The 20,338-nt window shown below is 45.3% G+C and overlaps 1 protein-coding gene across 2 annotated transcripts in view; it reads left to right on the forward strand.

The window, feature by feature from the left end:
• The first annotated feature begins 2,190 nt into the window (after positions 1 to 2,190).
• FBXL7 (F-box and leucine rich repeat protein 7) overlaps positions 2,191 to 20,338 on the forward strand; it is a 994,658-nt gene continuing 976,510 nt past the window's right edge. The window contains exon 1 of one of the 2 annotated variants that reach the window (XM_069620452.1): positions 2,191 to 2,481. Coding sequence is in view for 1 of the 2 variants with exons in the window: in XM_069620451.1 (XP_069476552.1) it covers positions 2,445 to 2,481 (37 nt within the window). In the remaining variant the exon portion in view is untranslated. The remainder of the gene's footprint in view (positions 2,482 to 20,338) is intronic. The other variant, XM_069620451.1, reaches the window with a different exon arrangement.

Raw genomic sequence — 20,338 nt, forward strand, 5'->3', positions numbered from 1 at the left:
CTCATGTGCACAACCTACAGATGTGGACCTAGGGTGTCGAAGCCACCAAGGAAAACAGGGACCCCATACATTTTGGAAAAGAGGACACCTGTGGGAATCCACAGACTTGTGCAAATCGGCCCAGAATGTATTACCCAGAACCCCGGCAAAGTCCGAAATGTCACAAAAAAATGCAATTTCCGCACATTTCACTCTGCTCACCCACCGAAATACACCGCCAACAACACATGGCCTACCGCCCCACGTTCCCACAGGTGTACTGACGAAAACGGTACTGCACATGTGTGGGTGCACCTACCTTGGCACAAAGGAAAAAGCCAAAAAGGCGGGTAACCCCAAGTCTTTTACCACAGCAGAATTTCAGGAATTTTGCTCAAGTGCACACCATACCGATTTGGGCCTAGGGTGTCCAAGCCACCAAGGAAAACTGGGACCCCCATGCATGTCTGAAAAGAGGACACCCGTTGGAATCTACAGAGGTCTGACTTGCGCAAATCGGCCCAGAATGTATTATCCAGAACCCCCGGCAAATTCCTAAATGTGGCGAAAAAATACACAATTTCCACACATTTCACTCTGCTCACCCACCGAAACACACTGTCACCAACACATGGCCTACCTTCCTGCGTGCCCATTGGTGTCCCAACAAAAATGGTACCTCACATGTGTGGGTATACCTACCTGGGCGCAAAGGGGAAAGCCGAAAACATGGGTAACCTCAAGTCTTTCGGCACAGCATATTTTCAGCAATTCTGCTCATGTGCACAACCTACAAGTTTGGGCATAGGGTGTCGAAGCCACCAAGGAAAACAGGGAACCCCATTTCCGGAAAGAGGGCACCCATGGGAATCCACAGTGGTCTGGCTTGCGCAAATCGCGGTGATGGCTGAGGCAGGGAGGCACTCAGAAGGGGTTAGAGCTGACTGTGGCATGTGGCACATGCCACGTTCAGCTCCAACCCCTTCTCCCTCAGCTTCCTTGCAACTCACATACAGAAACCAGGAAGCTCTTGCAGCTTCCTGGTTCCTGTTTGTGAGCAGCATGGCGGAGCTGAGGGTGGCCTGAAAGGACGGACCGAAGCTGCAAGAAAAAGTTAAGAAGGCTTTTAAAAAAAAGAATATGTATTTTGCATTTGTGAAGTGCCTGTCAGATGTATGTTTGTAAAGGGTGGGTGAATGAGAAGTAACATGATGTGTGCTTTTGAATGTTCTGGGTGGGTGAGTGTTTGCCTGTCTAGAGGATGCAATGAGTGGATGTAAGAGAAAGTGTGATTGATTGGTTGGTGAATGAGAAGTGATGTGATGCGATGTGTTTTTGAATGTTCTGGGTGGGTGGGTGTGTGCCAGTGTGGAGAATGCAATGAGTGGATGACAGAGAAGGTGTGAGTGAGTGACAGATACTGCATTATGTATGTTTTACACATAGGCCCCAAATCGAACTGAAAAATTACATTCTCCAAATGTGTGATCGTGGAAAATTCATGCCTCCCTCTGTGCGTCGGTTCTTATATCTGGCTGAAATGAGAGCGCCTGGAAACACGGTTGCTAGACGCATCTGAAAAATCTGAAGATCACCTGCCATCACTTCCCATGATGTCATTTGGGGATGGGTCAAATGACATCACTTCCTGTGATGTCATCAGCTGGTCAAGGGTCGTGTGATGTCATTCCACTACCTCTGGCGTTTTGGTGAAATGACGTCCCTGCAAGTTCTGTGTGAGAAATGTACTAACTATATACGTGCTGCTGAGTGATGAGGGTGGTGAGTGGTTGGTGGAGGCCAGCTGCAGTGACATCATTCTATCCACAAAACACTGTTTGGTGGCGAACATAGCTGTTTTAAAAAAAAAAAAAACAAAGGGCATTGGCTGGGTCCGGAGAGAATGCCACTGGTATTTGGGAAATGTGCAGGGTATCTCTTTGTGGCAGTCCAGAAAATATTATTGAGCTGATTTTTCTGGCAGTGATTAAAGGCAATGTGTTGATTGTATTTTATTTGATACTTTTTATTTTTTGTTTGCTAACTTGCGCTACAGTATTCACTACATGCGTGTGTAATAAGCCAGGCGAGCTAAAAAAGGGAGTGCCTTGCAAGTCGCGTCCTTTCGGTAAAAATAATTGTACGGTGCTGCCCACACGAGTTAATACGGTAGCGCTGAGGGGCCGGGGCGAGCGCTCCGCCTGCAGCAGCAGAAGAGCTAGAGGGAGCTCGGATGCCGCAGGAAAGCTTTTGGGATGTTCCAGGAAAGCCTCTTGGATGTTGCCGTGAAACCAAGCGCAGCGCCGCCCGGTCTGGGGAGAAACGCGACCAGCTTGTCGTTTTCAGGGGACAGATTTTTCACGGAAAAATGAACTTGTGGCTGGAAAGTTTTGGGGAGCAGTTTCCGACTTTCGCAGGGGGATTGTTCAACGCCGGGATGGTGGCGAGGGCATGAAACCTTCAGGATGGGAGCGAACAATGGCAAGCAGTACGAGAGTGAGGGTAAGTGAGGGCGTCGGGAAAGGGGTGTGAAGGTCTGGGCGGCATCATTCTGCAGTTTCCCAGCTGGCAGCGCTCTGTGGCTTACGCCTGCCTTTCGTGGGAACACAAAGTGTACGTGCGCCTTAATCAAATGCTCGGATGTGTCTTAAAAGCAGACACAGCGTATAATTCTTCTCAGACAAAAGTTAAAATCCCCCGGTCCATCCTCTGGATAAAAGCTGCTATGGGGCAGTTTCATGTGTGATGCCCCGCAGAGCAGACGTGCGAGAGTGGGGGAGAGAATGTGTACAGTGTGGCACTGGTCCCGGCTGGGCCGCTGTTGCATTCGCGCGCTGTCACTTTGGCAAATGTCTACGCACCGAGACCCATAAGCGTTAATTGTGCTGAGTGCGTGTGTGTGTTTTATGCAGCGCTCTTTCTCAGTTTAAATACGTATTTAAGTCAAAGCACGGGTCTGGCGCTGTCAGGGGCTTTGCTCCTCGCCGGAGCCGACAGCCTCTCGAACTTGTCAGCGGTACCTGGCCACGACGTCAGCTGTATTTCCTGAGCAGTGACTTTAAGTGTTGTCTTGAGTGTACCAGGCTGTCAGTCAGATGTGTTGATGTAATTTGAATTGGTTGCAAGTTACGGTCTCCTTTTAAGTAACAAAGTAGCCCTATTCTGCACCGGCCCAACGTCACAATCAGGTAGTTTTCATATTGCAAATTCGACTGGATTATTTCTGCTTAATGTGCCTGGAATTTACTCCACGCCCATTCATTCTTGTGCAGCCCCCATGGCGAGAAGATGTAAGTGGACGGTGTTCGTCTCTTCACACATTTTTATAAATGCCAAGTGCGAACACATTTTTATTTTCTACGCAGATGTACTCTACTGCCGTATTAAAAGTGTGGACAGACCCCCCCCCCCCCCCACACACACACACACACATCCCCGCCCCTCCACTTCTGTCCCTCCCCGCACAACCAACAGGCCGGCATCGAGCAACTCCCAAAGGCCTGCATTTTTACAGGAATGCAGGAGGTTACATTCCCTGTTGTTAGGGTTCTCGTTGGTCCTTCATAGTAGGGTTCATGACATTGGTATTTTAGACTGTTTTGTGTGTCTAGCTGTGTGTGTGTGTGTTCTCTGATGCATATCTCGTTCCATTTGTCCGCTTCAGGCATGCAAGGCAATGCGTTGGACTGTACACGGGGACGAGCTCTCTCTGGAGGGAATGAGTAGGGTCCCGTTACTCAAAGCATACTCGTATGTGTGTACATTGTGGTTTGGCACAGTTGTGTAGACGCTGATTGTCACTGGCGACACGCTCGCGCAGACAGGACTGGTTGACGCCCGAGGCGCGCACAGGGTGAAGGGATTCTCCCGGGAAGCGCGCTCTTCAGCGAAACCGTAGCTGTGTTCGCTCCCAACCTCTAAGGTTTGTTTTTGTTCCCTGGGATTCTCGCGTTGTACAGTCAGTGCTTCCTTTCCGAGCAGCGCACGAGAAGAGGAGGGGGGAGGGGGGGAATGTGAGAGAGCCGAAGAGACAAGTCAAGGGTAATGCTCTCCAGCTGTGTCCCCCCTCTAGCTGCAAACCCTGCAATTCCACTTTAGCAATGCTGATTTTTTTTCTTCTCTGGATCAAATTTGGATACAATTGTGTCGTTTTTATGAGAACCCAGACCACTGGCAGGCCCATCTGACTGGGAGGGGCTAAAATAAGTTGCTGCGCAGCTAGTGTTTCTTGGCTCAGCGTCCCAGTCCCCTTTAGTTGTGTGCACTTTAAACATAACGTAATCCAAGCTGGCCCTCCAGTGTGCCCCTCACTCTTCAGGAAGGAAGGGATACATATACTCCAGACCATTGTTTCCTATCAGCATGGTTTTCTGGGCAGGAAACCGTGTTCTGGTCTCTCTGAGCAAACCGCAGCCAGATGCAAGGCACGCTGTAGCTCCCATGTGCTCTTTGCGTGTTGGCTATTTACAACAGTCAGTTGCTTATGGTTTTTAGCGAATATCGAAAGCAGGTGTGGCTTGGCCAGAGAACCACGACGTGGGGGTCTCAGTAGCACAGCACTGTATCGGAGATGTAGGGCCTGATTCACAGAATGCTTTCCTATGGGATTGCACCATTATATTAAACGCTTCTGTGGATCAGGCCCTTTGTGTAGGGAACATAGTAAAGGGGTGTTCCTACTCCTCCGCTTGTCCAGCGCTGTGAGGCTGTTGACAGCAAAACAAAAGAGGCGATGCAAGGCATAAGCAGTGTCGCATAGCAATTTGCTATGCAATTCTGTCAGTTTGCTAATCAAATGGACACGTCTCTATTCACTTCAAGTCCTAATGGAGAGAAAGTGCAGCAGTAATCATCTCCTTCATCCTCAAGTGCCAAAGGCATGTGTGGGAGTTAGGCAAGAATTTCCTTTTCTTTTTCAAATAATTGCAAACCGGAAATAATCAGGATGCTACTTTTATTAAGCTTTCTATATCCTGTCTGGCAAAGACCAAAATGGTGGCAACTTGATATATTTTTTAAAAGAGAGCTATGCAATTCCATTCCTAAAATGTAGGTGGTTACAGAATGCATGGTTTACAGTAAAGTTTAGGTTAGTGTGTCTAAATTTAATTGTGTCAACTACATTTCATTTTGTTGAGGAAGATGCATCACATTGACGAGTGAACACTTTTGAAAATGTACATGATCACATGATCAAATGCTTTTGATGGCAAACTTAGTTTTATAACCTGCAGGTTGCATACATCTTGCAACTGGTGCTCAACCCAGGAGCGAACTTATCACCCAGTTGCTTTATACCATGTACCCTGAAATTGAGATGACCACAAACTACAATATGCCATTTAGTTTGCCCAGTTATCTGCCTGCTACGCAATCCACTCTGCTCTGTCTCTTACATAATGAATACACAAAGCGAACTAGATGTTTACGCAAAGTAGTGATCAATAGTCTGTACATCTGCAGATCTATTGCAATACCAAACACTGTAGTTAGCCTTCCCAGCTCGCTTTGCTTTATGATTGTGATTGCATTATATATTACCACCTGCAGGAGACGTCCAAACTGTTTTTAGGACCTTTTTTTTCTCTATTTATTTGTGTCAATTCATGCAGCTAACCTTTTACAGACACTTTGGGTCCCAAAGTCTTTTCGCCCACTTGCATAGTTGAGTACATTTTATGACTGGTGAGTAGCATTTGCAAGAGATGTTTGAAACTTTTATGTAACATTGACTTTGCAGTAAATGTCAAACGCAGTTTCACTGTGCATGGCTGGCCTCTGGGTGGCAGCAGTGTGCCAAACAAAGCGGGTTTGTGACATGCACCATTGTACACAACTCGCATTTTAAATTTGTTGCCCTCCATTGCTATGGGTCGAGTGCATTTCTCTTAGTTTGAAAAGGGAAACTAAGTTACCTGACCTTCAGGTCTAGTTCTGCAATGCTTGACTCCTCTAACTAATGTCTTATTTCAGCAGTATGTAAAACTGCTGCATTGTTGCTCATTTCATGTTTTGGGTACAAATAACTTCTGGTGACATTAACAATATTAATACAAAATTGCTAATCAAATGGGTCTGTTTGCTAATCAAAAAGATTTTAATGAGCAAACTCTGCTAATCAATTTCTGAAAACGTTTTTATGCCCTGTGATGGTTGGATGGTTTAGAATTAATCTTAACCTCTGTCATTGCTCTGGGCAATCCTCCACACCATCGTTCTTCACCTGCCAAGCCATTACAAAAGGTGAAAGACTATATGCAAATCAAGCTTGGTCCCACCTCAAAAGGGGCAGTGCAGCCCAAACTGCTTGGTCACATTCCTTCTGCACAAGACCACAAGCATCCCCAGACATGTTTCGGCCTTGCTGGGCCTCATCAGTGAGGAGTAACTTGGGCCTCTCTAGGCTGCTGACAGCGCCATTTGGCTTTTTCATGAAAAATAATAAACATGTTAGTAAATTTGGGCACTGGGCATTGCAAAATAAATTCTTAGAAGTTATTTCTCCTGCACTCTCTGACTCTCCAGACTACCTCACACCACCCATCCACATGCCGGCTTGACATGGGTAGCTATCAGGGACGTGGTCACCCCAAATTACCTTTGTATTGGCTACAACAAACACATGCATTCTAAACTCCTCTGGTGAATTTCCTATATATTGGATGTCGGTGCCCCAAGGGCGTTCACCTATATCGCTTGGAGACCATACCAATGGAAAAAGGTGTTATATAAATGATAGTTGCATTGCATTACATTACCTTATGTCAAAGAAAAACAAAGACCTGATCCACGTTGCCACTTTCAGATCTCTCCAATCCATTAAGTAGTCCGGGGCTAGCTGGGTTGGAGCCCTCGCAGTCTCTGAAAATGCTTCACAGCGAGAGCTCTACCAGGCTCTCCTGACTAGCCATAGGTACGCAAAGCCCCTCAGGCAGACCTTTCACACAACAGAGCCGCATGGTTAAAGGCCTGCCGTAGGGGATCTGCACTTCTGATTTAAAAGTATGATAACAGAAGCCCTGGCACCGCTTTAGTTTCTTAATCAGAGGCGGTGACCACACAAGCAGGCCTTTAAACAAGCCGGTATGTTGAGTTAAAGGGCTGCCTGAGGGGGTAGGTGCCCGTGATGAAGACTCAAGAGGCGTGGTGGGGCACCCTTCTTTCATTCTTTTTGATGTGCCAGCCACCCCTTTTGTTTCTTAATCACATGCTCCGACCCCTGCAGGCAGCCGCTATAAGGGGTCAGAACATGTGATTAAGAAAACAAAAGGAGAGGCGCGCACACTTAATAGTGCACCCTGTCTCTCCTGCTTGGCTCCCACTGCCTGCCCAAGTTGAGAGCCAAGCAATTTGCACCTCTCTACCCCCTGGACTTAGACCAACCCCCTTGCTAGGGCACCCCCTGGCGCCGCCTTCTACTTAAAACACTGGATCTCACTCATGGGAGCTCCTGAATGATGGTTGCAGGCATGGCGCATGGTCACTAAATGCACACTTTGCACTCACACTTTTAAGATATTGCATTTTTTGATTTTTTCAGTACACAAATACCGTCTGTGGGTTTTGAAAATCCATCACCTTTGGAAGTCTGATCAGGGTTCGACTGGGTAAAAAAAAGACTTGTCAACCACAAAAAAGTGGCACACAGTTTAAAATTTCTTTTGATTACTTTTTGCCACAAACGGTTTGAGTATTACTTGTGAGCAATTTATTGTGTATAAAATGTGTCGCAAATAGTCAATTTCAATACACAGTGGTTTAATAACATCGGTCAGAACTACCAGCTGCACAGTACATTGACCCATCAAACTGGCACATATTGTCCCGCAAATGTGGCCCCACTACCCAGCTATCCTGGCTCTTCAGCATTGCTCTCTTTTCCTATAGTGCCTTGCAATAAGGGTACAGTTTAAGACAGAGCTTTATTTCTAAAAAGAATAAGTGCCAGGGGGCACATTTCTTCAAGCACATCTGTGAGACAGCTCCCTGCCCACTGCTGACACCATGCACAGCTGCTCCCTACAGTGTCAAGATATTTGGGGTTAAAGCTGCTCATTGATCGTGATGGGCGGAGTGAATATGGCTGACGTGTGATTTACAGATACTATTCGACATAACATAACATACTAGTTGTGTCTCTAAATAAGGTCAATATTTCAGTAGTGTTTCCTTAAACTTATCATCGTTAACATTTTGCTCTGATTCTATTGGGGGCAAGTGGAACATGTTGACCATCTAGCCACAGAAAAAAAGAGCAAAAATGTGTTTCTCCTATTGTGAATTGATGGACAAATGCAGGCAAAATCATTACTGAATCCTTACTGAACTGATGAGCTTGAATTTCGGACACTGCTGCAAGATTTTCTTGCATAGGTTGGCACTCATGACAGGAATTCCTTTCTGACAGTGGCCAATTCCCTGGCCTTGCCCCTGTGTTGGGGCATCTGGCAATTGGCAGTCCTGTTGTCAACTCACCCTGCTGTGGTAGTGGTGATGATTTTACTAAAGCGAAGTTGCACCAATGCCAGCTGGGGTGACAGGAGCAGTCTGCGGACATGACCAGCATGCGTGCCCAGTATTGTCACCTTCCACCTCATTGGGATGAGCATATTAGCCCTGCCTTACCTGCCTCGGCCATCAGGTTCCTGAATAATAATTTGGATACAGAAACCCTGGCCAGCGCATACTGTTGCTTGTTGTGTGACTATGACTCAGGGACAGTTAAAATGGTAAAGTTGACAAAACACCACAATCAAACTGAGGCTGAAACAGCAAGTGCAAGGGCTGAGCCCTGGCAAATACCCCAACAAATAAAGCACTGCTTTGAAAGCCTGTAATTAAGTGTTTGCCGTCATTGTGCATATATATTTTTATGTTATGTGTCAAGACATTGTAATGGTGGTCACGGGACTAATAACAGCCTCCTGAATTACGTGTCAGAGGAACTGGGCCCTGGAAAGTCCCTTGCACCCAGAACAGAAAACCCAGCCGCACGTCAACATTAAACTGCCTTTATTACAGATTCAAATGACAGGGATTTCCGCATGAACAACGTAACATTCTCCACACACTGTCAGTTTGTAGACGGTTTTCGTCTGGTTTTGTTTGCCAATGATGTTACAAAATATGGTTACAATTCAAAAACCTAATGGGGGAAAAGATTGGTTAAAGAGGCAAACTACATATAGATTGTATAATGGGTTAGTACATGCATTGGACAAAACATATCTGGTGGCTCCTCCTGCGAACACCCCCGAAAGTATCAAATGTAGTGTTACAGGTTAGTGAAAGGTGGTTGGCCACTGCAACATAGTATAAGCACATCGGAGTAGGTGAATAGGGAGACAGGGTCTTCTCAGCCTTGGAGCTTTGGACAGACACCAGGTTGAGTGCAACAGCTCAAGGTAATGGGAACGACTCCGAAGGTCCTGCATGTTACCATTAAGTTACATTCTCCGATCTCCTAATCAGTGAGACAGAACATTTGCCTTTGACTCTGTGTTACATTTGTATCCCACTGCCTTCAGCTCTATGGGAATAGGCCTCCCTATTCAGCGGAATGGACAGGCACTGTCTGGCAGGTGCAAGTCACGTGTGTAGGGACCACACAATGGAGCCTTGCTGCCTGTAATTCTAAGGATTTTAGCTGAGGTTTCTTGCAGGTGCTTCGTCCCTCTGCTTATCTGGAAACTTCCCTACTCTCTGTGTCCTTGGCTATCTGTGCACAGTGATTGCACTGGAAGCCTGTCCTGCCAGCCTCGGCTGGATCAGCCTGTTGGCTCTCCCGGCATCTCAAACTCTCGAAGCTTCTCCTATTAATTCCAATGTATCTCTGGCTTCCATCTCTATTGCAAGGCTGTCTATGTTAAATGTATTAAGCGTCAGCAAGCTATTAATATGTATTCTTGTGCATCGTGCAGTTTCGTGCTCGCGTGTCAGTGCACTAGCTATGTGAGTCATAAGCATATCCTTTGTCTCTAACTGCAATAAACTAGAATGTCTCTGTAACTTTATGCATGGATGCATATGTACTTCATGTCTAACGTAGCTATGTCTTGATCACATTATCACATTTTGAAATTCTGTGCACCTATCCACATCCACTCTCCTAATCTTCTCAACCTATGCGGGATATGATCTTGAACGTGTAGATCTGCTCTTTATCATCACCCAAGGCAAGTAACAAAATACAGGGTTAATCACATGACATTACTGACTTCTCTTAAAGTAGCTGTCCAATCCAAATTGTTAACCACCGCTGTTTAAAGCCTACTTGGGCAAGTGATTGGCCTTCTCTGCAGACCGGCTGGGCTTGGAATTGTATAAGGCTTGAAACGGCATTCAATGCCCGTTTCCGTGTTGATTTAATTCAGTGAAAAGTCTATACAATTGTCTGAAACCTGCACCTTAGTTACACTTTAAAAACGTTCTAAAACAAATGCTGATTTTCCAAATTGTCCAAATTGTACCAATTCATACAGAACCTCGATCCACTTGGAAATATATTCCAGTAGCTCCATTAGAAACTGCCTTTATAATCTTCTCTATGCGCCGTACAACTTTGAACTCAAGTTTTTTCCACACATTTGCTGGAATTCCAACTTGAATGAGGGGTGACAACCTCAGTATTTGACTTTTGTGACATGCAGCTCATGTGCTGCACTCTTTTACAACTGATTCCCCATCACAGTCCCTCTTAGGCCACCAATGCACTTCTCGTAGTTTGCGCGCAGTCAATTCCTCAAAACCACGCCATAACCACACAACCCCCCCCTGTACATCTCTAACCCACCCCAAGTCCTTAGCAGATAATATTTTCACCAGCCCTTTCTACTTGCCTGTAACTAATAACCTCTTGTAGGAGCATGTGCCCAAGTGCTCATGATGCCATCTGCTGCTTCTTATGCTTCAATTACCTTACACAGTTAACCATGGGAAGCAATCTGTGGCAACATTGTATTCCCCCAGGAATGCACTCTACTAAAAATTGCAACACTGACAAGCTACCATCCAGCAGTCAATCATTGGATGGTACCAACCCCAAAACATCATCAAAGGCTTATTTATTGTCAGTCGTAACATAATAAGACAGACCCCCACAACAATGCCCTGAAGTGTTTTTGCACCGACGGTATAGCCAACTCTTCTATCTCAGCAATAGTTTAACGCTTCTGGTCATCCATCAACAACTTTTGTGCATATGTGATAGGCTTGTTCAGTTGTTCTTTATTTGGGAAAACCAGAGCCCCAAGACCCCGTCACTAACATCCATTGCCAACACTGTATATCACTTAACATCCTAATTTGACAGTCTTTTGTTGACCTTTTTAAATATGGATATATATATATATATATATATATATATATATATTCAGTGAAGTAAACTTTGTTAAGGGAGAGTTAAGGTAATCAGATTTAACACAACAAAGCCCTTGAAATTTAGCACTCGTACTCGTATTTGAAGCAATTTTACCTGAACTTTGCGCCCCCTGTTGCACAGCGTATTGCCACAATAATATCACTGAGGAAATCACTTATGACATTATTGTGACATCACTAATTACATCGTATATGACATCACTGGTGGTGTCACAAATGACATCATACGCAAAATCATTGATAGGATCAATAATTACATCATATATGACATTACTGTTTATATAAGTTCGCATATTTTTGTTTTCCACTTTTGATACATATTTTAATTTATTACACTTAACAATACAAACAGCATGACATGGAACAATACAGTCATACACAAGTATGATACGATTACGTGTGGAGAATTCATTTGTAGTAACTATCAACTTATAAAATGTGTAATGTTATAAAAATGGTTTACATTTTGTATGTTAGTAAGCATTTACAATACGTCATTGTAGGGAAAGTACCTGATTCAGCTAAATCTATTTCACGTATTTCAAAGATAATATAATAAGTAGATGTAGTTCTCTCCTATCCCCACCCACTCTATGGTGCTCTCTGTCTCTCCTATCTTCTCTAACTGCTTCTCTATTGACTATCCTACTCTACTCACTAAATCTGGTAGGAAGAAGTTTAAAAAGGATATCCTGGTCTCCAACCCAGGCCTCCCTATCCCTGACACCTATACCAGTGTCTCCTTCAGGCAAACCCTCACCGACATCCTCTTTGTCGTTCCCTCGCCGGTCCTATGTACTCTTTATATGGTCTCTGTGCTCTCTCCCCTCTCCTCTTCTCCCATTAATGGTGGCACCCGATGGGAGGCCCTCCTGTCCTCCTTCCACTCCTCTAAGGTCATCATTAATGTTTACTTGAATGGTACCATCCTGGTCCATGGCCCTCAGGCCAATCTTCTCCTCTTTGATAGACACTTCCCTCGCCTCATCAATTTCCTTCCTTCTCCAGCTGTCCTCTCTCTTCACTCCACGGCTTCCTTGCCTCCCCCTGCTGTCTCCTCCTTGGATACCTTGCCCCCTCTTCCTTCCTCTTCTGCCCCCCCTTCGGGCCTCTTCTACACCTCCACAGGGCGTACCTCTGATCTGTACCCCTCCCCGAAAGTCTTTCAAGGACGGCAACCTTCTCCATTTTGCCACTCTCAACTCTTGCTGAGCTGTCAAACACTCCTCTGACATCTGCCGCCTATTGGAGGAACTTGACCTCAATGTCCTCAGTCTCATCGAGACATGGTTCACGGCCAGTTCTGTCACAAGCTTTGACACTCTCCTCCCTGACGGCTACAAGATACTCTCCACACCCAGGTCCAACCATTCTGGAGGGGGTGTAGCCCTGATCTTTCTTGAGTAGAGTACTGCCTCTGTCATTCCTACGCAGTCCTACTCCTCCTCCGAATGCCTCGTCTGCAGGCTCTCTCCTAACCATTCCCTTACTGTGGCTACTATCCAATGGCCACCTGGTCAGCTCTCCTCCTTCCTCTCTGAATGGGCGGACCTCTCCTCTTCCCTCCTGGTCTCGACCACTCAACTCCTCCTTCTTGGGGACTTTAACATCCACCTGCCCATCCTCTGGACTCTTTCGCGACCTCTGCGACTCTCTCTCACTCTCTATTCTCCCCTCTGACCCAACGCACTCTGCAGGGCACACTCTGGATGTTCTGATCTCTTCAGACCTTCCCCTTTCTATCCCTCTCACCACTATTCTCTCCTGGAGTGATCACTTTCTCCTTTCCTCCCAGCTCACCCTCTCTACCCCACAGGCCAAGCCAACTCCAGCGCTGCCACCCACCTTCTCGGTTATCCGACCCATGAAGCGTGTGTCAGCTGAGGTTTTTGCCGCCACTTTCTCACCCCCCCTCCACCTTTGGCTGCTTCACACCCTTACACAGCCCTCTACATGCTCCACTCTCCTATAACTGATACTCTTGATGTTCTTGCCCCTGTCATGAGGATCTGCGTGAAGCCCAAAGCCAAGTGCAACTCCTGGTACGACTCAGACCTTGTCACCCTCAAACGCAAGTGCAGGGTGGCTGAGAGGAATTGGCATGCTTCTGGTACATCCTCTGACAAACTGGCTTGCAGCCTGCTCCAAAGGCAATACAGGCTCTCTGTCTGCACCAAGAAGAGAGCACACATCCAAGCCCGCGTCTCTGCGGCATCTAACAACTCAGCTGAACTCTTTAAAATCTGCAAGGAACTGGCCAATCCTGCTGCAGTCTCTACCTCTCCTGTCCCCTCCCAGACCCTCTGCACGGCTCTGGCTTCTCATTTCATCTCTAAAACCCAGGACATCCTGTCCTCTCTCTCTTCCTTTCCCCCTCCTCCCTCTACTCCCTGCTCTTCCACTGGCCCTTCTTCGGCCACCTCTCCTCCCTCCTTCTCTGCCTTTCCACTGTTCTCCCCAGACGTGGTTTCTAGACAAGACCGATCTATGAAAGTCTTGTCAAAACAGGTTCATCCCTGTTCCTCCAAAACCATCAAGGACCACATTGACTCCCTGGCTCCTGCTCTGGCCGACTTCTACAACCACTCCTTCGCCGCTGGATTCTTCCCATCCCCCCCTGAAGCACTCCCTTGTGCATCCTCCTCTTAAGAAACCCTCTGCCGACCCGTCCTGCCCGGCTAACTATCGACCAATCTCCATCACTCCTTTCCTGGTGAAACTCCTGGAAAATCTGTCCATCTCCCAGCTTAATCTTCACACTGAATCTGTTGGTTGTCTTCTTGACCATCAGTCTGGCTTCAGAGCTGCCAGAAGCACAGAAACTGCTCTTCTGAACATCCGTGAAGACCTACTCTCCAACCTTGATTCCAACACCCCCTGTGTCCTCATCTTACTTGATCACTCTTCTGCCTTTGACACGATCATCCATGCCATCCTGCTCAACCGTCTCTATGATAACCAGGGTATCACCGGTCAGGCCCTGGCGTGGCTGACTTCTTTCTTCTCTGATCAACCCTCCCAGGTCCAACTTGGGTCCTTCCTCTCCTCTATCTTTATCTCTGCCTGTGATGTACCCCAGGGATCTAACCTCTCTCCCCGGCTTTTCAACCAATACCTGGCACTTCTTGCCCACCGTATTGCCGCTCTCTGCCCCAACTTTCAGGTGCTATGCGGATGACACTCGGCTAATTTTCAGGCTACCTTCAGCCACCTCTTCTCCTTCTCTCATCTCTGACTGTCTGCTATCCAGGAGTGGTGTGCCGCCAATGACCTCTGCCCTAATGCCAGTAAGACTGAGATACACCTTATCGGCACTCCCACTCTCTCCTTTGTTGACACTCTCTGGCCGGCCTCTCTTGGCCCTCTTCCTGCTCTCACCTGCAAGGCTAAAATCCTTGGGGTCATCTTCGACTCCATACTTTACTTCTCCCCTCACATCTCCGACTTCTCTAAGAAGTCACACTACCAGCTGCACTGCCTCCGAGGTGTTCTTCCTTTCCTCTCCTTCCCCCAGAAGCTCACTGTCTCCAGAGCTCTGGTTCTCTGTAGGCGGGACTATTGCAACAGCCTCTTCCTAAATCTGCCTGCTTCTACTCTCCGCCCTCTGCAACTCATCCATAACAGGACCGCAAGACTTGTCGTTGGCCTCAAGCCCAGGGACATATCTCTCCAGGCCTGAAATCCCTGCACTGGCTCCCAGTGGCTGCAAGGATTAGTTCAACACCCTCTTCATTGTCCACAAGGCCTTCTGGGGCCTGGGGCTGCAATACCTTCAACTCTCTCTCTTCTTAAATATCTTCCTTCTCGTGCTCTTCGCTCATCTGCCTCCAACTCCATCACGGTCAGTCGTTTTCCAAGCAACGAGTTGGTGGTAGATCTCTTTCTTCGGCTGGGGTCTCCCTTTGGAACAGCCTCCCTGCCTCCTTGAAACTTGAGGAAAGCCACCTCCGGTACCGGAAGCACCTCAAAACCTTCCTTTTTGCTTCTGCTTTCTCTCCTCTCCCGTGCTGAACCTCTGGCTGAAACTGCACGTAACTGCACTGGTTACCTGGCCACCCTCTGATCTCGGGCCCAGGTCCCCTTCCCCACCAGTTGCACACCTGCACTGCCTCCCTGGCTAACCCCGCATTCAAGGACTGTTTTCTGTATCCCTACAGTCCCCTACCAGTACTTGACACCTGATTTCTGCACAAACCCTTGCACTTGCCACCAGCTGGCCGTACATTTACCTATTGCCTTATTTATTCTATTTATTGTTTTTCTTTATTATATTTATCCCATGTACTGCACTGTCCCCTCCCCCTCCCCCCGTACTGTTCCCCTTCCCCCTTCCCCTGCACTTGTGCGATCTGAATGACACCTGGCCTAGTATGATCTTTGTCTCTGTCTTCCCTCTGTTCCCCCTCCCTTGCCTCGTTGCGCCTTGAAACACTTGTGTATAGGTGCGTTATAAATGCTGTATCATATCATATCACATCATAGTAGTAAAGAACAATAAGAAGAATACATAGACGTAGAAACATGTTTAATAATTGTAAATGTTATAAAAAATTGTCAATGTTCACACTTACATTTATAATTCTCCTTATTGTAATAACATTACATGAACACATTTCTTTCTAGATGACAATTTTTATAAAAAAATAATCTCATATATAAGAAAGTACGTGCCTGCCAGTATGCATTGTTATAGTAAAATCTGCACATTCGAAGTAGCATTAATATAGGAAAAAATTAGTTACTTATACTTCATACTTAAATTTATATAAATAAAATGTATATTAGAAAGTAAATAATTATAGACATAGCAATTGTATTGCTAATAATCTTAGTCATTTCTTTTGAAAAATAATGATGAATTTGTATTCAAATATAACATATTTCCATCCAAAGTACATACATGCACATATGCTATTCTTCTTTGTACTAAAGTCTGTATGTACTTACAATTATATTTTATACGTTACATTAAAAGAAACAAGGACACAGTAAAATGTACTGATAAGTATGAAATATATATATACATTATATAACAAAGCATAGTTGTCCTATTTCAAAATGTAATTAATCAAACCAGTGAAATCAGTGATGTCATGTATGATGAATTAGTGATGTCACTGATGATATCGTCAGTGTTGTCATCATTGTGATAATACGCTGCGCAACAAGGTGGACTTGCTTCAAATGCCAGTGCTGAATTTCAAGGGTCTGATCACCATAACTGTCTCGTAACAAAGTTTTTTTTAACTGAATTCCAAAGGTTTTCTTGATATGTTTTTTTAACGTTAAACCTGATCACCTAAACTCTTTCTTAACTTAAGTTACTTCACAGACTTTCAAAGGTTTTGGTATACTGTAGTTTGTTTTGGGCCCAATACGTTTCTTTGAGGCCCACTAGCCATTGCTTTCGGCCATGGCCATGGCCACTGTAAACGTTGAACCAATAGGTTCCTTTGGGCCCACTAGACATAACCTCTGGCCATGCCCTTTGGCTTGGGCCACTGTACATTTTGCACCAACAGGTTTCTTTGGGGCCCACTAGCTATAGCCTTCGGCTTTGGCCCCTGTACATGTTTCACCAATAGGTTTCTTTGGGGCCCACTATCCATGGCCTTTGACCATGGCCTCTGCACATGTTGCACCAATAGGTTTCTTCGGCTCCACTAGTCATGGCATCCGGCCGTGGCCACTGTATATTATGCACCATTAATTCCTTTGGGCCCATTAGCCTTGCCCTTCGGCCTTTGCCAGAGGCCACAGCCTCTGGCTGTGGACACTGTACATGTTGCACCAATAGGTTTCTTTGGGGCCCAGTAGCTATGGCCTTTGGCCATGGCCACTGTATATGTTGCACCAATAGGTTTCTTTTGGGCCCACTAGCCCTGACCATTGGCCAGGGCAAGTGTCTACAGCCTTCAGCTGTGCCCACTGTACATGTTGCCCCAATACATTTCTTTGGGGCCCACTAGCCATGGCCTTTGGCCATGGCCAGTGGCACAAAGACCCATTACAATGTCTCCTCTGATTTGCTTATTGGGGCCTGCAGCATGGCCAAAGCTTGTGCTTCATGGATTGTAGACACTGGCCATGGCTCCAAGCCATGAACACAGGCCATTGGTCACATTATGGGGTTATAGTGGACACTGGAACAGGAGGCTGGCTAGATGCAGTGGACAACGGGGTGGTTTGGTTGGGCCGGGGTCACCATCGAGCTTCATGCCTGTGTCAATTGACCCATGACTTGCATCCCCAGCATGCGCTGCTGAAACTGACAGAAAACAGTATGCCTTTAACAAAAATATGTTTGTTAAAGGAGTAGTCCTTTCATATATGTTGAAAGAGGTTTTATTAATAACGTATATACAGTGCTGTAACATCATGAAACATTTGCACTTGTAAACACCATTGGAATTCAGTGAAACATCTTTGTTAAAGGAACGTTCTAGTAAAGTTGCACTAATAAAAACCTATGACATTCACTGAATAAACTTTGTTGAAGGGATGTTTACGTTAAGTTGCACAAATAGAAACCTATGCAGTTCATTGGAAAAAACGTTGTTAAAGGGATGTTATGGTTGCAAGGAAAAATAGAAAAACCAAAGAAATTCACCAGTTATGGTAAGTTATGCAACCATAACACACACCATCACCATGCACAGTTAAGACTAACACCCAGGGCATCAAAGATGATATCACAAATGGCATCATCGATGACATCACTGATGACAGCACATATGACATAAATCCTGATGGAAAGTCCCCACAAGAGGCTCTGTTTAGAGTGTTGCTAGCAACATATGAAGGGGATCGGAAGGCCTCATGAACTCTTCGATGTATCAACAAATATACTTATTGAAACAGAAACGTTCTACTGAAGTGTTGTTAATACATTAATCTAATAATACATACACATAGGCAATGGCTGCAGCATGCACCATTGAAGTAGAACATTTTTAATCTGATAATATTGGCCTGTAGAATCATAAATCCAAACATATTCGAATCTTCACTAATGTTAAACTTGGAATTAACAGCTAACAATACAAGAATTACTACACAAATGTGTTAGTACAGTAAATATATATGTAGGGTATCGATGCATACACATCTGAGGCACATACAGGAAAACTCTAGTAAAGAGGAAAGAAATACCATGACCAGAAAATGACACTAAGATTAGAGTTCATTATCATGTATGAAAATTGTATTGTCTGTCTGGGGCCTGCTTTTTGTTCCATGTATATGCACCATGAGCTCAGACGAAACCCTAAGAAAAGTAACGGTTCAGATATACTTATAAAACACGGTTGGGGTATATGTGTCATGTCAATGTAGTATGATCATATCAAGTCCTTTGCTTAAAATTCCTACTGTCACTGAACAAAAAACAAACTACAGATATGTGATGTCATCAGGGATGTCATCCATGATGCCATTTGTGATGTCATCTTTGATGCCCTGAATGTTAGTTTTAGCAGTGGATGGTGGTGGTGCCAGTTATGGTTGCAAAGCTTACCATAACTGGTGAATTACTTTGGTTTTTCGATTTTACTTTGCAACCATAACGTCCCTTTAAGAAAGCTTTTTTTAGTGAATTTCCTAGGGTTTTATTAGTACAACTTAACCATAACTTCCCTTTAACAACGTTTTTTCAGTGAAAATAGATATATGTATATATAAATATATTAGGCATGGCAACACAATGTGCCGTCATGATCATCACTGGCATGTTACAGTGGGAAATTGCCAGTGGGAAAGTATTGTGGAAATGAAAAAAGGGGAAAAAAGGGCAGGGTGTAGGCTTGCTTTTAGCCAAATTGCAGCAACACGGACAGTCGCCAGGGCCAAATAATAGGTTCTAAAATGGGAGTTTTTTACCTCACATTTTTAGACCTTCTTTAAAGTTGTTCTTAAAATGATTTTTATGGATTAAATAAGTGAGCCCTATTTCCAATAAAGGGATTTTTTAGTTAAGTAAAATATTTTTTTTATTTAAAAACAGATCTTTTTGTAAATCCATGCTTCTTTGCATCTACCTATTCGTGCACAATAACTACTGCAATCATGCTTATCTGCAAGTTCCTCTTTTGATCAGGCACTATTAATATTAGAGGCCTTGCTGGTGCCACTGATCTGAACATATTCCTGCAGATGTATGGATGGAAGCAAGGGGGGCAGTCTTCTATGTACCAGTTGTTTCCTATTTTGCATTGGAAGTCATTTTACTCCCTATTTTTATTTTGAGTGTATGTGCTTGTTTTTAGGTAGTAAATGTGGCTGGTAGACAGCTTATCAATAGGGCTGCCACCAATGCACCAACACCCACGTCAGCTCCTTGAGAGTGGCACAAAAAGGTGGTACGGCAGCCGGTCAACAGTATACAATGGAGCCAATTTGGCTACTCACGGCCAGCTGCTGGGTATCAGCACTGAATGAAGGAGATTTGTCCTTACATCATGGTCCTTCGTACACAGCAGCACTGCTAACCGAACTGATGGCCAAATGGGGAAGATACACTGGTTTTGGGTGCAAGTACCTCGTCTCGCCAGGTATCTCGTCGCCAATGGAGGAAGAAACAGAAGCAGATAGGCCACAGGCTTGTTATGGGAAAGCATTTGATGCAGCTTCATCCTCCAAGCGGGATCATGTCCTGCAAATAATGGAACTTACTAGAGTATCTCTGCCTGGTACAGCACGGCATCAGGTACGCTAACGGGGTATATCCAGGAGTTGATTCCAGCACCTAAGGAGTGCAAGTAGCTGTCTGTCTAGTAGGGAGGAGGGGGGCAACCAATTATATGCTCCCTGCAAACAGTGCTGATGTACATGCAAGGCATGTGCACGGATTTAAGCTGCCTCATGGTGAGTGCCATTTTATTGCCCCTGTGACTCTTGTGTAATGAAGTCAGATTTTCAGTTTGAGGCATATCCTGTTGCCCCTTAATGCCTCTTCTGCTTTTGGTGTCCGAGGCAGTAACCA

The sequence above is a fragment of the Ambystoma mexicanum genome, chromosome 5q (assembly GCF_040938575.1).
Source record: "Ambystoma mexicanum isolate Mex_15411 chromosome 5q, UKY_AmexF1_1, whole genome shotgun sequence".
NCBI classification, from domain to species: Eukaryota; Metazoa; Chordata; class Amphibia; order Caudata; family Ambystomatidae; genus Ambystoma; species Ambystoma mexicanum.